This window comes from Bubalus bubalis, chromosome 4, assembly GCF_019923935.1.
Source record: "Bubalus bubalis isolate 160015118507 breed Murrah chromosome 4, NDDB_SH_1, whole genome shotgun sequence".
Classification (NCBI taxonomy): Eukaryota; Metazoa; Chordata; class Mammalia; order Artiodactyla; family Bovidae; genus Bubalus; species Bubalus bubalis.
In genome coordinates, this window is record NC_059160.1 from 59,810,377 (window position 1) to 59,824,497 (window position 14,121).

The window sequence follows — 14,121 nt, forward strand, 5'->3', positions numbered from 1 at the left end:
TAAGAGGAACAAGAAAACTAGCCGTATATATTGCATAGTGTGCTGATGGCTACTACAGCCCAGCAATAAGCAGCAGAGAAGGTATATTGTAAGCTTGATAGGGGGAAATCAGTGGGATCCACTGATTGGGCGTATTAATAAGTTTAGATAAGAGTTGGTGGCTTTTATGACTTTTGCCTGCTTGAGTAATAGACCTGTATTTTGAGTTCATTGATATGAACCAATAAAGCACCTAACCTTCTTACTTTGTTATTTAACATTTTCCTAGACTAATTCTGGTTTGAAAAATTGGTGGACTCCTCTATGTATTGATGTGTAGTCCCCAGAAGTACTATAAGGAAATAAATAAATCAAAGTAGTATTAGCAAGATCACAACTATTTCCTTATAGGCTGCACTTTGTCTGCTTGAAATGCCAGGCTATCATTTATTATTGCAGACAGCTTTGCCCAGGCAGGATTGGCTGAACTGAAGTCCTCGTTCAATGCAGTCTCTCCTTTTAGTAAAAGAAAGTGAATTTTGATAGTTTGTCACTGCTTAATATGACCTTGCACTCCTATTTATAAAAATTAAACCTTTACCTCTGTTCCATGAGTAAGCTAGAGTTAGGACGCTTAACTTTTATGTCTGTTCAAAGTTCCAGTCTAAAAACCTGCCTGCTTTTTCTGCATTCTGCAAATTTCAAGAGAAGATTTTTAAATTGCTAATTCCAACTAGCCAACTATCCAGTTTCCTTTGTTTTTCCTTCTCATTTCAATTTTTGATCAATTGCTTAATAACATTTATCAGTGAAATTTGAAGGGAATTTCTTAAGTAATTTGGGAGTGCTAGCTGAGGTTAGGACTTGAGATACACAGCTTAAACATTGCATTTCCTATTTTCTCTTGGTCCAGGACTTGTTTCATGCATTAATTGGCATCTACTGTTTCTCTGGCACTGTGTTAAACCCTGGGAATGCAAGCCTAAGTAACATTCTTTTTCTTTTGAAGAGCCCTCAGTCTAATGGATAAAACAAATCCTTGTAATGTGGCACAGTAAGTGGGGCTGGAGAAATCTGGGCCAGCTGCTGTAACAAACACAGAGGATAGGGAAAAGGTTTCACAGAAAAACAGTTACAACAGTCTTCTGATTCAGAACAGGTTTGAAAAGTTTAGGCAATACAGAAAATAGAATATGTTTCACTGGGAAATGACCCAAATGATTCACCCTTATGGTTTTAGTGAAGTGAAAGTCACTCAGTCGTGTTCCACTCTTTGTGACTGTGTGGACTGTATAGTCCATGGAATTCTCCAGCCCAGAATACTGGAGGGGGTAGCCTTTCCCTTCTCCAGGGGATCTTCCCAACCCAGGGCTTGAACCCAGGTCTCCCACATTGCAGGCAGATTCTTTACCAGCTGAGCCACCAGGGAAACCCTTATGGTTATAAAAGTAGTATAAACATAAGTAGTTTGTATACATAAGATACTCCCATCAGGTTTTTACAGCAAATCAGATATTCAGAAACAAGTACTGGAATATGAGCAAAGGAGTACCTTTATTATTCTTAAACTATAAAATCCAGTACTTCTGAATGCGCAAGAGTGGGAAGATAATTTAATTTAGAGTAAGGGCAACCATTGAGGGACTTCCCAAAAAGAGAGAGTACTCCAAAAGAAATAATAATTGCCCATTGGAAGGAAAACTGATGATACTCATAACAAATTTGGCTGCTCTTAAAAAACAAAGAGAAAGGGAAAAGATAATAAAACCAGGATGGAAATTTCTTCCCAGCCAAAAACTCTTGACTCTAGATAAGAATAAAATTGTTGAAATTTCCTCAACTTATCACCCAGTTAACTGATCCAAAAGAGAGGGGACTGGAAAGTGACTGTTTCTGGGCAGTCTAACTCCCCATGCTATTCTAGGCCAGATTTCAAGGGAAAGATGTCAGAGGTAGGAAGGTTAGATGGTGAGCAGTTCTGAAAGTCCACAGGGCCTGACCTAGGGTGGTGGTGAAAGGAAAAAAAAAACTGAGAACAGTGTGAAAGAAAAATTTGTTACTTGGCTATGTGGGATTGGGAAGTGGGACCAATTGTGGATTATTTGAATATTTCAAACCTTAGGTAAGTTGAGGAGTTCCATCAGCGGAATAGAGACAACAGGAGAGAGAGCAAACTTGGGGTACAGAAGGGTGGCTTTGTTTTTAAAATCTTCAGGAGCCTATTGAATATGAGATGCTATTTCCCATGGAAATGTTAACCAGGCAGTTAGAGATACCTGCTGAAATCCTGGGGAGGGGAGGCAGCTGCGAAATAGATGGGTAGTCACCTGCACAGAGGTTCCAGGTGAAGATGTGAGAATGAGCAAAACTAGGGATTGAATATGGTAAGTAAACTGAAAGCCCAAGGCTAGTTAGTGCATGGGGACATATCTAGATTTTGTAGTTAGATAGGAGGGGGAGGAAAAAAGTATTAGACAAAGATGTGTAACTTCACACATCATTGATGTGTGAAGTCAAAGCAGCCAAGGAAAGGCCTTCAAACAGATGTTATGGTCCACTGGGGCCATTAGCAGCAGAGGTCCAGGTTACTGAATAGAAAAGACCTATTGATCAGGAGGACTGCCCTTCCTGTGGCACAAAAACTAGAAGTCAGACTGAAGAGGAGCAAGGGAGGATAGATTGATGAGGAAGTGGAGATAGCAGCCATAGATAACCCTTGGAGTTTAAGGAAGGAAGGAGAAAAGTAGAATAGTTACCAGAGGGGGGAGAAGGATTGAGTGAAGTTTTAAAATTAATATAGGAAGCTGGAAGCTTTAAGTTGTTTGGAAACAGGCTTGTGGCATAGGAAGGTTGAAGATTCTAGGACAAGAGATTAGTTGAGAGATAATGAAAGGGTATGGGTTCTAGGGCTTAGATAGAGGAATATTGGGATGGAAAATCCTCAGACACTTGTTGCCACTCCCTTCCTGCCCAAAGCAGATAATCTGCCTGGCAAGTAGATATGAACTCCCAATCTCCCAGTAGCAGGGGTCCCCAACTTCCAGGGTCTAATGGCCTGATAATCTGAGATGGAGCTGATGTAATAATAATAAAGTACACAATAAATGTGATGTGGATGAATCATCCTGAAACCATCCCCCCAACCCCCCTGGTCCATGGAAAAATTGTATTCTGTGAAACCAGTCCCTGGTGCCAAGAAGGTTGGGGACCGCTGCTCTATAGGGCCATTTGATCAGAGTTGCCATAACCAGGTTGGACTTTCCCTAGATACACAAAGCAGTACAGTCTGCTTATTTGCATAATTAGAACCAAGATTTGTTTTAATTTTGGGGTCTATGAAAGTAGTACAGAGCAGTAGGACTATATGAATTGTAGGAAGAAATACAAGGTAATATATATTGAGGAGTCATGATGAAAGACAAGTTGTAGATGAGCTTTTTCATAGTAGAGAAGTTAAGTTTTAGGAGACAGAAGCAAAGGCATTTTCATTTAGATCTGACTTTTACCTAAAGCCAGAGCTTCCCTGGTAGCTCAGACGGTAGAGGGGAAGTTTAGAGAATGTGGATTGGGACCTATGCTAACTGTCAACTCCTTTAATTCCTGTCTCTCACTCTGTATCTTACTCTGTCTTAAAGCAACTAGTTCTAATCTGAAATTGTAGTAAGACTGTGACTATCATTTAGTTTTTTCCAGTGCATAAAACAATTTTCTCATCATCTAAAAATACTGATTTATTTCTAGATTCTGGATACAAAGGACCTCACAATAGAAAAAGTGGTCATCAATGGACAAGAAGTCAAATATACTCTTGGAGAAAGACAAAGTTACAAAGGATCACCAATCGAAATCTCTCTTCCTATTGCTCTGTGCAAGTATGGATATTCTCATCTTTCTCTTTTATGGCTAAATAAGGGGAATATATAGTTTTATTTTAGTTTCTTTTTTCATTTCCTATTTTTAGTTTGTGTGTATGTAGTAATTGGTACACTCCTCCTACCAATCTGCTGTTCAGATCGAAGCTTATAGTGAAAATTATGTATTCCTAAAATATATAGAAATTTATAGAATTTATAGAAAACTAAAGAAATTCGCTGTATAAAATACTGAAAAATAGGACTTGATAACTGTTACTTCTTCACTCATCATGTTAGTAATACCTAGAGTGATGGTGGGAATGCCTTAAGAAAGCATTTCAGGGTCACCTGGGAAGCTCTTATAAGCTGTGTATTTTTCACCTCCTCGCCAGAGGCTGGCCGGTTTTATTAATGGAATAACAATGACAAACATAAGTGCTTGGGATAAGTGCTGTAGATGTATTCTTTCTTCTAATCCCTTTAGTAACCCTTTGTGGCGTGATCTACATTTTACAAAGGGTTACTGTAAGGGTTTGGGCTTCCCAGGTGGCCCTACTGGTAAAGAACCTGCCTGCTAATGCAGGAGATGTAAGAGATGCAGGTTCGATCCCTGGGATGAAAAGATCCTCTGGAGGAGGGCATGGCAACCCACTCCAGTATTCTTGCTTGGAGAATCCCATGGACAGAGGAGCCTGGTGGGCTACAGTCCATGGGTCACAAAGGGGCATGACTGAAGTAACTTAGCACGCATACACTGTAAGGATTAAAGACTACATCTACAGCGCTTATCCCAAGATTAGTATGTAGAAATGGTTAGGTGAAACGGTTATGTGTTTGTCATTGTTATTCGATTAATACAAGTGACAAATGAGGAAAGGGAACCTCAGAGACAGAAGGTAACTTGTTCAAGAAAGTTAGCCAGAGGTGTCATGTTGGGAGTATATCCCACTCCTTGGTATATTGGGGAGGGAATAAATGGTAGAAAATCATTGACCTAGAACAAAGTCAATCTAATCCCACCTTGTACCAGCCAGTGTTTTCATATCTTCTCTTCCCATTTAAGAAAAAGAAAGGAAACACACATAATTTGTGAGGTATATCATTAACCATATTCCACAGATGAAGCAACTATGGCATAGGAAGGTCAAATAATTTGCTCAAGTTCACAGCACAGCCAAGTTCACAGTCAGTGGTAGAGTCAGGACTCAAGCACAGCCACTGGTCTCCAGGGCTCTTGCTGTTTCTTCATTAACAATGCTGCTCAATCTATCTGGGTGAAGGACCCAGTTTTTGTTAGTTCCAGTCCACCACAGGCTAATACTTTTGTAAAATGCAGTAAAAACTAATTACTAGGAAGAAGAGATTAAATACAAACACATATGCTTTTATCATAGATTTAACAAACATGAACATTTACTCTCAAGTTCTTGACTTAACTCTTCCAGAAACAGTTTGCAAACTAGCACTGCCCTGTGTTATGCTCTGCCACCCCTGCAGTGGTCGTCAGCATTCCAAAGTTATTCCTTCTACCTTCCCACCACTGTAAAAGATTACCTGGTATCACAGAAAAAAAGCTGGGGTGTTCACCTAATATTATTTCCTCTTACATCTTCATAAGCAGTTACCATGTAGAAAAAAAGACTCATAGGCTGACACTCAGGTAAGAGCGTGCAAAGCAAACATTCCTAGAACTTACTCTCAAGCAGTAATGAGACCTCATAAAATTCTGTTTATATTATTTGGTGTATATCATGTTGTTTATGTATTATGAATTAAAATTTTAGTTAGATTGAATTGTATACTACTAATGTATTTGTTCCTTTCATACAGAAATCAAGAAATTGTTATAGAGATTTCTTTCGAGACATCTCCAAAATCTTCTGCTCTTCAGTGGCTCACTCCTGAACAAACTTCTGGGAAAGAGCACCCCTATCTCTTTAGTCAGTGCCAGGTAAAAAGGACTTGGGATGGTTTCTTATTCCCAGCTCATGCAACTGAATGAAGCAAAGTGGACAGTGGTCTTACGGATACTGGGATCTTACCTAAGATAGTATTTATCTTAAAAAGACTACATACATTTTCATTTATATCTCTCACCATTAATACATTCATATATTACTTTTAAAAAGAAACTTCCTTTCATTTGAAACATGTCTACCTAGGCTGGACTATCTAGGTCATATTTATTAATATATTCATATCCTCAGCACCTACCATAGAACTTGGCATAGAGTGGTCACTCAGTAAACGGTCTTAAAATGAAAGGAAAACACTGTTAAACAAAATATGTACTGGTTATGAAAACTGCTTAACGATAAAGGGAAGGATCAGATTTCCCAATCCTCTCCAGATACCCTTGTCCTTAGATAACAACTGAGTTGGTCTGTAGCCTTTCCAGATTTTTCTTACACATTTACAAATGTACACATTATGTATATATATTAATGTACCATTAAGATGATATGATTTAGACTACATCTATTTTCTGTTTAAAAACTAAAAATAAAGAACATACTTAGAGATAGTCTGTCACAAGAATAATGTCAAACTCCTGAAAGAAACAAAACTAATTCTTTTAGCAATCAAATAGTTTACAATGAAAAGAATTTACTTCATTAAACATTGACTATATTTCCAAGCATTGTGTAAGGTACTCTGCGTATTTAATCCTTTAAATATTCCTCTGTGTAAGAGACTATGGTAGGCTCACATTGGAAAACAAGTCTATCAGAAAGGAAGCAATGCTGGCAATGTTTAGTTTTTATTGCCAAATGAAGTTTTATTTTTTGTCAAGAAATCCTCAGTTCACTAATCTGGAAGAGATACCATGTTCTAGGCAAGAATGTACCAATTATACACTCCATCTCTTATCTGATTTTCATCAGTAATTATTATGGAATGTCCGTAAACTAAAGCTAGCAAGAAATGCAAGATCTGTGAGTCACAAGAATGTGAATTTTGAACATTTTATTCCATTTCTTGTTGGAAGCAGTTTTCAAAATGGAGGAAAGCGATTTCAGTTAAATTACTGCAGTTGATAGGAAGCACATAGACATGTTTTGTTTGATGAGTTTGCTTATAGCTGTTCTCTATGCATATTTTTCTGGGTTTGGTCTTATCCAGTGAAATACACATAAACCTCACCCCTGGCACTACGGAGTCACATAACCAGGAACCTTTAAGGAACCCTAAATGCATGGTCTTAGAACCTTGTTTGGGGAGAGCAGACTATCTGGTTCTTCTAGTTCAACTTAATCCAACTAGAGGTGAGGTCACTTGGACTCCTGTATCTTTGGAGAATCTATTAGATCTGAAGTGAAAAGAGCTGGTGTCTGGAGGATAGGAGGAAGTTTGCAGAGGTGTGAAGTGTGTCTGGGATTTATAACAACCTCAGAGAGAGAGGTGAGTGTCAATGTTCCTTCTAGCTCAGTGAGGTTGGGTTCCCTTTGCTCACCAGCAATAGATGCAGACTTATCCTACAATAGGCCAGGGTATGAAATCATAGGTACTCTGGTCATTCTTCTTGATGGAATTGATCATTATGACAGATGGATGTGGAAGCAAAGAAACGGTCTACCTGTTAGGTGAATGGATATGTCTAGATGGTGTTAAAAGAGACTTTTCTTTCTCCCTCCTGCCTTCCTAGTGTTTACTTTCAACGTTTGCCACAAGATCAAAATGTCAAGACCTTAACCACATTGTCCAAGCTGTGTTTCTCAGAAATCTGGCGTCCCATTAGACTTTAATAATTAACCGAAAGAAAGTGGGTTTTGTGTTGAAATAAGTATAAGAATTTGAACAGGTTTCTTCAGAGCCTTCAGAAAGCTAATGTTCCTGGTGACTCTCCCAGACAGGCATGTAACATGCCATGGTTCTCAAATTTACTTCACTAAAGAGCCCTTTTTTGACAGGGTTCTTAACAACTTCTCATTGGGTGCTACTGTTACTCAGGAATCATTGTTTAACCTTGCTTCATGCTCCAACTGAAATGTGAGAGTGGGGCATACATTAAAAGGGGAAATTAGATTTTTTTTATCCACAGATCTACTTTTGCTACTTGAAAAGAACTGAAGAAATGTGAGACATTTTTACTTTTAAAAAGAACGCATCCTCTGGATAGCAGTTTGGGGAGCCCGCATTCACAGTTGGAGACCGGACGTCCTGATAGCTGCGACATTGCTTGTCTACTGATATGGCAGGAGATAGTTTCATTTCACAAGCCCAATTTCAGAACAACAAAGCCTATGCCTTTTAAGTGATATAACATGATGCTTTAGTAATAGATACAGTTTACCTTAGTGGATGCCTGTAAAAAATTATATCTAAATATTATTCTGTTTTCTTATTACTCCTAATGTTCTAGTTGTCAAAATTGTATATTGTGAAAAAATTTTTTAATTTTACTTTTAAATTTAAAAATACAGGATAATAATTTGCACTTTAAAATTCTAAAATTACAACTAAATTTTAAGTACTATGACCATAATAAAATAACCATAATCATAAAAAAATAAAAATAAAAAGAACGTATCCAAGAACAATGCTGCAATTGTAATGACTTCTTAATGACTTGATTTATGAGTCAGGGAAACAGCTGTTTCTTTTTTCCCTCTCTCTTCCAGGCTATACACTGTAGAGCTATTCTTCCTTGCCAGGACAGTCCTTCCGTGAAATTAACCTACAGTGCAGAGGTAACTATTACTGAAATTATTAGCTGAATTAATTGTTCTGTATGAATATTTTGATAGGGACTACATTAAATCTATAGATTGCTTTGGGTAATATGGATGTTTTAGCAATATTAATTCTTCCAATCCATGAACACAGATTGTGTTTCCAAAATGAATCAAATAAGTCAATAATGATAAGCAGAGATAATAATGTTTTTTTTAGCTAGCAATAGTTTACTTATTAAATTCTGCCTGAAATATGTTAGAAAAATGGATTTCATTTTGAACCTCTGTTCCAAAGGCAGTTTCAAACATAAATGTAAAAAGGGGAAATGAGTGTCATTCTGATTTTAAGAAGAATTCAGAGACTTTCCTGGTGGATCAGTGGTGAAGCATCCACCTGCCAGTACAGGGTTCGATCCCTGCTCCCGGAAGATCCCACATGCCGCAGAGCACCTAGGCCCGTGTGCCAAAACTATTGAGCCTGTCTCTAGAGCTGGGAGCCGCAACTAGACCAACGCTCTGCAGCAAGAGAAGCCACGGCAGTGAAAAGCCTGCACACTGCAACGAACAGTAACCCCTGCTTGCTGCAACTAGAGAAAAAAACCTATGCAGCAACCAAGACCAAGTGCAGCCAAAAATAAATAAAATAACATACACAAAAAAAGAATTCTAGACCTAAAATCAAGAATTTGGGAGCAACTCTTTTTAACTTTGAAAACATTTGTAGAATTAAATACTCTGTAAATGCACTTTGTGCATATCGCTTCAGTCGTGTCCTTCTCTTTGCAACCCCATGGACCATAGCCCACCAGGCTCCTCTGTCTGTGGGATTTCCCAGGGAAGAATACTGGCCATTTCCTCCTCCAGGGGATTTTCCCGACCCAGGGATCAAACCCACATCCCTTCTGTCTCCTGCATTGCTGGTGAATTCTTTACCACTAGCACCACCTGGGAACTAGCCATGTAAATATCTATCTAGGTATCCTAATGGGTGTATATTACAGACTTATTTGTATGCATTTCCAACATATTCTTATTGTAGGTACTTCTAACCCTTTTACGAAAAGGTGGACTATAATTAATAAATACTATCCCAGAGGCTAGACTTACTCAGACCAGGCAAATGGAACTGAGGACCATCTGGTATTTATGGAAACATCTTGATTCCCACATTGTCCCACCACCAAACCACCCTGAGCATAACGCTGCAAAAACTACAGTTGGAGGCCAAGAATCCCAGGATCTGGGATCTTCTCCACCACTGAATAACTGCATGATCTTCGGCAAGTCTTGTGACCGCCCCACCTCAGCTTTCTCATCTGGACAACGTATCACTGCCTAAATGAAGGGAGGAAGTGGAGCCACAGTAGTCCCTAGGCTTTTAGCTCCAGGATCCGTGGCTATAGCAGCGCTGGTTCTGGAGCTCCTGATTCTGTGCATGCCGCGGTAACAGCTTTGAGGGCTGGGCCAGGGTTCGATCCCTGGGTTGGGAAGATCCCCTGAAGAAGGGGATGGCAACCCACTCCACCATTCTTGCCTGGAGAATCCTATGGACAGAGAAGGCTGGTGGGCTACAGTTCACAGGGTCACAAAGAGTTGGACACAACTGAGCGACTAACATTACTACGTGCAAACAGAACAAGAAAGTCCAGAATTGTTGGAATGGATGCTTGCTAAGTCACTAATACTCAGGGGATGGTCCTTTATTCTGGCATTCATTAGAAGTAACACTTTCAGAATCATGGAGCTAGGGTACACACACCAATGACCATAGGTTTGCTCCATAAGGATCTTCTCCATACAAGGTTCCAGAGAAGATTATTTCACCTTTCTCAGCAATAAGCTTAAGTTCCTCACACTCAAGACCCTTAAAAAGTAGAATATGGGACTTCCCTGGTGACACAATGGATAAGAATCCACCTGCCAGTGCAGAGGACACGGGTTCAGTGTCTGGTCAGGGAAGATTCCACATGCCACGCAGCAGCTAAGCCTGTGCCACAGCTCCTGAGCCTGCACGCTGCAGCTACGAAAGCCTGCCTGCCTGGAGCCTGTGCTGCGCAACAGGAGAAGCCACGGCAGTGAGAATCCTGCACACCGCAACTAGACAGTAGCCCCCACTTGACATAACTAGAGAAAGCCTAGCACAGCCAAAAATACATAAATTAAGATATTTTAAAAGTAGAATGTTGTAACTCTTATGTTTTAAATATTTAAATTTTCAGAATTGTATTCTTTGTTCTAAAGTGAGTATAGCATCCTTTTGAATCTCTCCTGGGGGTATAGAGGGGATCAGGCCTGGTGACTGCCATTGCCAGGTGTGATAAAAATATTAACATAATAAAAATAAATGATTAAAATAAATAATGTATGTTCTTTATAAGTAACATAAATTTAGGTTATTTATTCCTCACAACAATTCTATGAAGTATGACCCTCATTTGATTTAGGAAATGGAGGCTCAGGAGGGTTATTTACCCAAGTCCATGCAGTTAGTAAATGGCGGAGCTGGGATTTTAATCTAGTTTCTACCAAATGCTTTCAGTATGAATAGGTGAATGAAAATGTTGATATTTCACATTCATTTTTAAAGAAGCCAGTTTTACATACGCTAATTCTGTTTATAAAACTGATACATATGACTGTACTTAGTTCGTAGTCTACTGGATCAAGAGTCAAGAAGGCGGAAGAGGTTATTTTACGTAGAACATTTTATTTATAACTGGTAATGACTTTTCTTCTCCATTAGGTGTCTGTCCCCAAAGAACTGGTGGCACTTATGAGTGCCATTCGTGACGGAGAAGCACCTGACCCAGAAGACCCGAACAGGAAAATTTATAGATTCAGCCAAAAAGTAAGATCTTAGGGTCTAGATTTTGTGTTTTAGTTGGTGGTGAACTCTAAGTAGCTTCTTCCCATTTGGAAAGCAAAATGGCTTTTGAAATATTTCAGAATTTAGAATGCAGCTTCTGCTTTTTTTATCTCTTGGTCTTTTGAAATATTTAGTTCTGCTTGCAACGTTGTATTGAAGAATGAAGCTTCTGGGTGAGTATGGCAGGGGGTGTGCCTGATGCATTTTTGCTCATCTCAGTCAGTAGCAAGTTTGTTATTCCTAAGTTACTTTGACCTGCCCTGGTACCAAACTGTGGGTATGTATTGGCGTAGTCTTCACAGATAGAAGAGCTATCTTAGACCAAAAAACAGTTTCAGTCCTTTAAGTTACAATTCCTAGGTAGCTGGTAGTTTGACTTCTTTCTTTGACTTCTAATGAATTGTGTGTGTTGTCTGTGTGTGTGTAAACATTAATGCTTTTTAAAATCATCCTCCTTAGCAGAACTTGTCATTGAATCACAGTGGACAGTTTTGTCCCCACACCAGCTTCTGGGATTCTAAAACCTTTAGCATCCTTTCATTGCTGGATTATTTTGTGTCTCTCAAATATGCCAGGAGTGATTGCAAAAAAGCAATTTAAAATGAAATTTTTTAATTCAAGAAGAAAGGACAAAACAAAGAGGAAAGCACAGTTGGCTTCTTATCTGTCAATTTTTGTGAAATACTTAAGAGGTACCTTGTAATACTGTGCAGTCATATTTTTCACATTTCAGAAGCTTTCCTTCCTAATAGGATAAAAGGAAAATAGATGTTTTGAAAGTTTTTATATTACAATTTTGAACTGCTAGACCCCTCAAAAATGGGAACCATTTGAGAAGTACCAAAAGAAAGTAATCTACACTAATGTTTGGAGATTTGAAAGGAAACTTTCTTTTGAATATGAATTGTCTTACTCTGTTAACATTCTTGATCACTGATTTGAGCGTGTGCTGTGTGTCTTGTTTGCCCCTTCAGGTTCCAATCCCCTGCTACCTGATTGCTTTGGTTGTTGGAGCTTTAGAAAGCAGGTGAGCTTTTGTACAAATTTTGAAGTATACACAAAGATCAAACCTTAGGTGTTTTGACCCTCTGTCAGGATTTATTTTAGATCACTTTTGTGTTTCTCAAGATAATAAGCTGACAGCTCTAGAAATATTCAAATATAATCATGAAATGTGAATCACAAATTAATTTTAAATTAAAAAATCTTTACCAGTCACTCCTTGGACTTTCCAAGTATTAGAGAATGAGCATACTCTTACTGTTAATCTGGAGTCTAAAACAAGTTTAAACAAGTCAATCCTCATAACCTCTGTTTTTTCATCCTTCAAATTACGACATCCCCCTTCCTAGCTCATTGGGTGATTATGTGCAATAAATGAGATAAAGTATTTTAAAGCACTTGGAAGCCTATGAATATTACAGAAATATAAGATATTTTGTTAAAGTTTTACCAGCAGCTGCTGCTGCTGCTAAGTCGCTTCAGTCGTGTCTGACTCTGTGCGCCCCATAGACGGCAGCCCACCAGGCTCCCCCGTCCCTGGGATTCTCCAGGCAAGAGTACTAGAGTGGGTTGCTATTTCCTTCTCCAATGCATGAAAGTGAAAAGGGAAAGTGAAGTCGCTCAGTCGTGTTTGACTCTTAGCGACCCCATGGACTGCAGCCTGCCAGGCTCCTCCATCCATGAGATTTTCCAGGCAAGAGTACTGGAGTGGGGTGCCATTGCCTTCTCCGTACCAGCAGCTAGAGTGCCCTTTTCTTAATTTCTTGTTTGTTCCTATTTCTAAACAACTGAAAACTAAGAATGGCTGTATAGTAATCACATTCTTTAAATTGCCAGAAATGTGGACGTGGTGGACATGTCAGACAAACACAGCTTCCAGTCCAGTTCTCGAAGTTAACTATGAACATCCCTGGGTAGCTCACTTCTCAGGATGAGCATCTGTGAGCATCAGGATGAACACTCACCAAGACATACCCACATCTCACTTCAGAGGATGCTGAAGGTTTTGGGGTTTTATCTTTGTCACCTAAAACCTAGAAATAATCATATGTACTTCAAAGGATTTTTGTGAGGATTGATAGACCCAACATATGTAAAGCTCCTGACGTATAGGAGGCACTCACTAAATAATAATTGTCGTCATTGTCATAGCAGTTGCCAATTAGCAGGTCTCATTAGGTACCAGCTCCAATGCATCAGGCTTCACTTGTGGCTCAGCTGGTAAAGAATCAGCCTGCAATGCGGGAGAGCTGGGTTCAATCCCTGGGCTGGGAAGATCCCCTGGAGGAGGGAAAGGCTACCCCCTCCAGTGTTCTGACCTGGAGAATTCCATGGACTGTATTGTCCATGGGATCACAAAGAGTCAGACGTGACTCAACGACTTTCATTTTCACTTTCCAGAGCATCATCCTCTTGAATCCTCACAACTCTGTGAAATGAATACAATTACTCTTTCTCATTTTACCAATAAAAAAAACTCAGTGAGTTTAAATAACTGGGTCAGAGTAGCATAGCTAGAAAATATTCGAGCTGGGACCCATCCTAGGCCATCTGATGTTGGAGCCCCTGTAGCTTAGAACTCTGCTGTCTGCAGGAGCAGCCACTAACCACCTGAGGCTTGATGTGCTACAAGTGTAAACCACACACTGGATTTCTAAAGACTTAATATGAAAAAAAAGAATGCAAAATATTCTACTAATAATCTTTTATGCCGATTACATGTCAAAATGATAATATTTTTGGT

The 14,121-nt window shown here is 39.2% G+C and overlaps 1 protein-coding gene across 2 annotated transcripts in view; it reads left to right on the forward strand.

The window, feature by feature from the left end:
- LTA4H (leukotriene A4 hydrolase) overlaps positions 1-14,121 on the forward strand; it is a 30,874-nt gene that overhangs the window by 1,292 nt on the left and 15,461 nt on the right. For both annotated transcript variants that reach the window (XM_006073543.3, XM_006073542.3), the window contains exons 2-6: positions 3,721-3,851; positions 5,664-5,784; positions 8,456-8,524; positions 11,253-11,357; positions 12,350-12,402. In XM_006073543.3, coding sequence (XP_006073605.2) covers positions 3,721-3,851; positions 5,664-5,784; positions 8,456-8,524; positions 11,253-11,357; positions 12,350-12,402 — 479 coding nt within the window. The remainder of the gene's footprint in view (positions 1-3,720; positions 3,852-5,663; positions 5,785-8,455; positions 8,525-11,252; positions 11,358-12,349; positions 12,403-14,121) is intronic.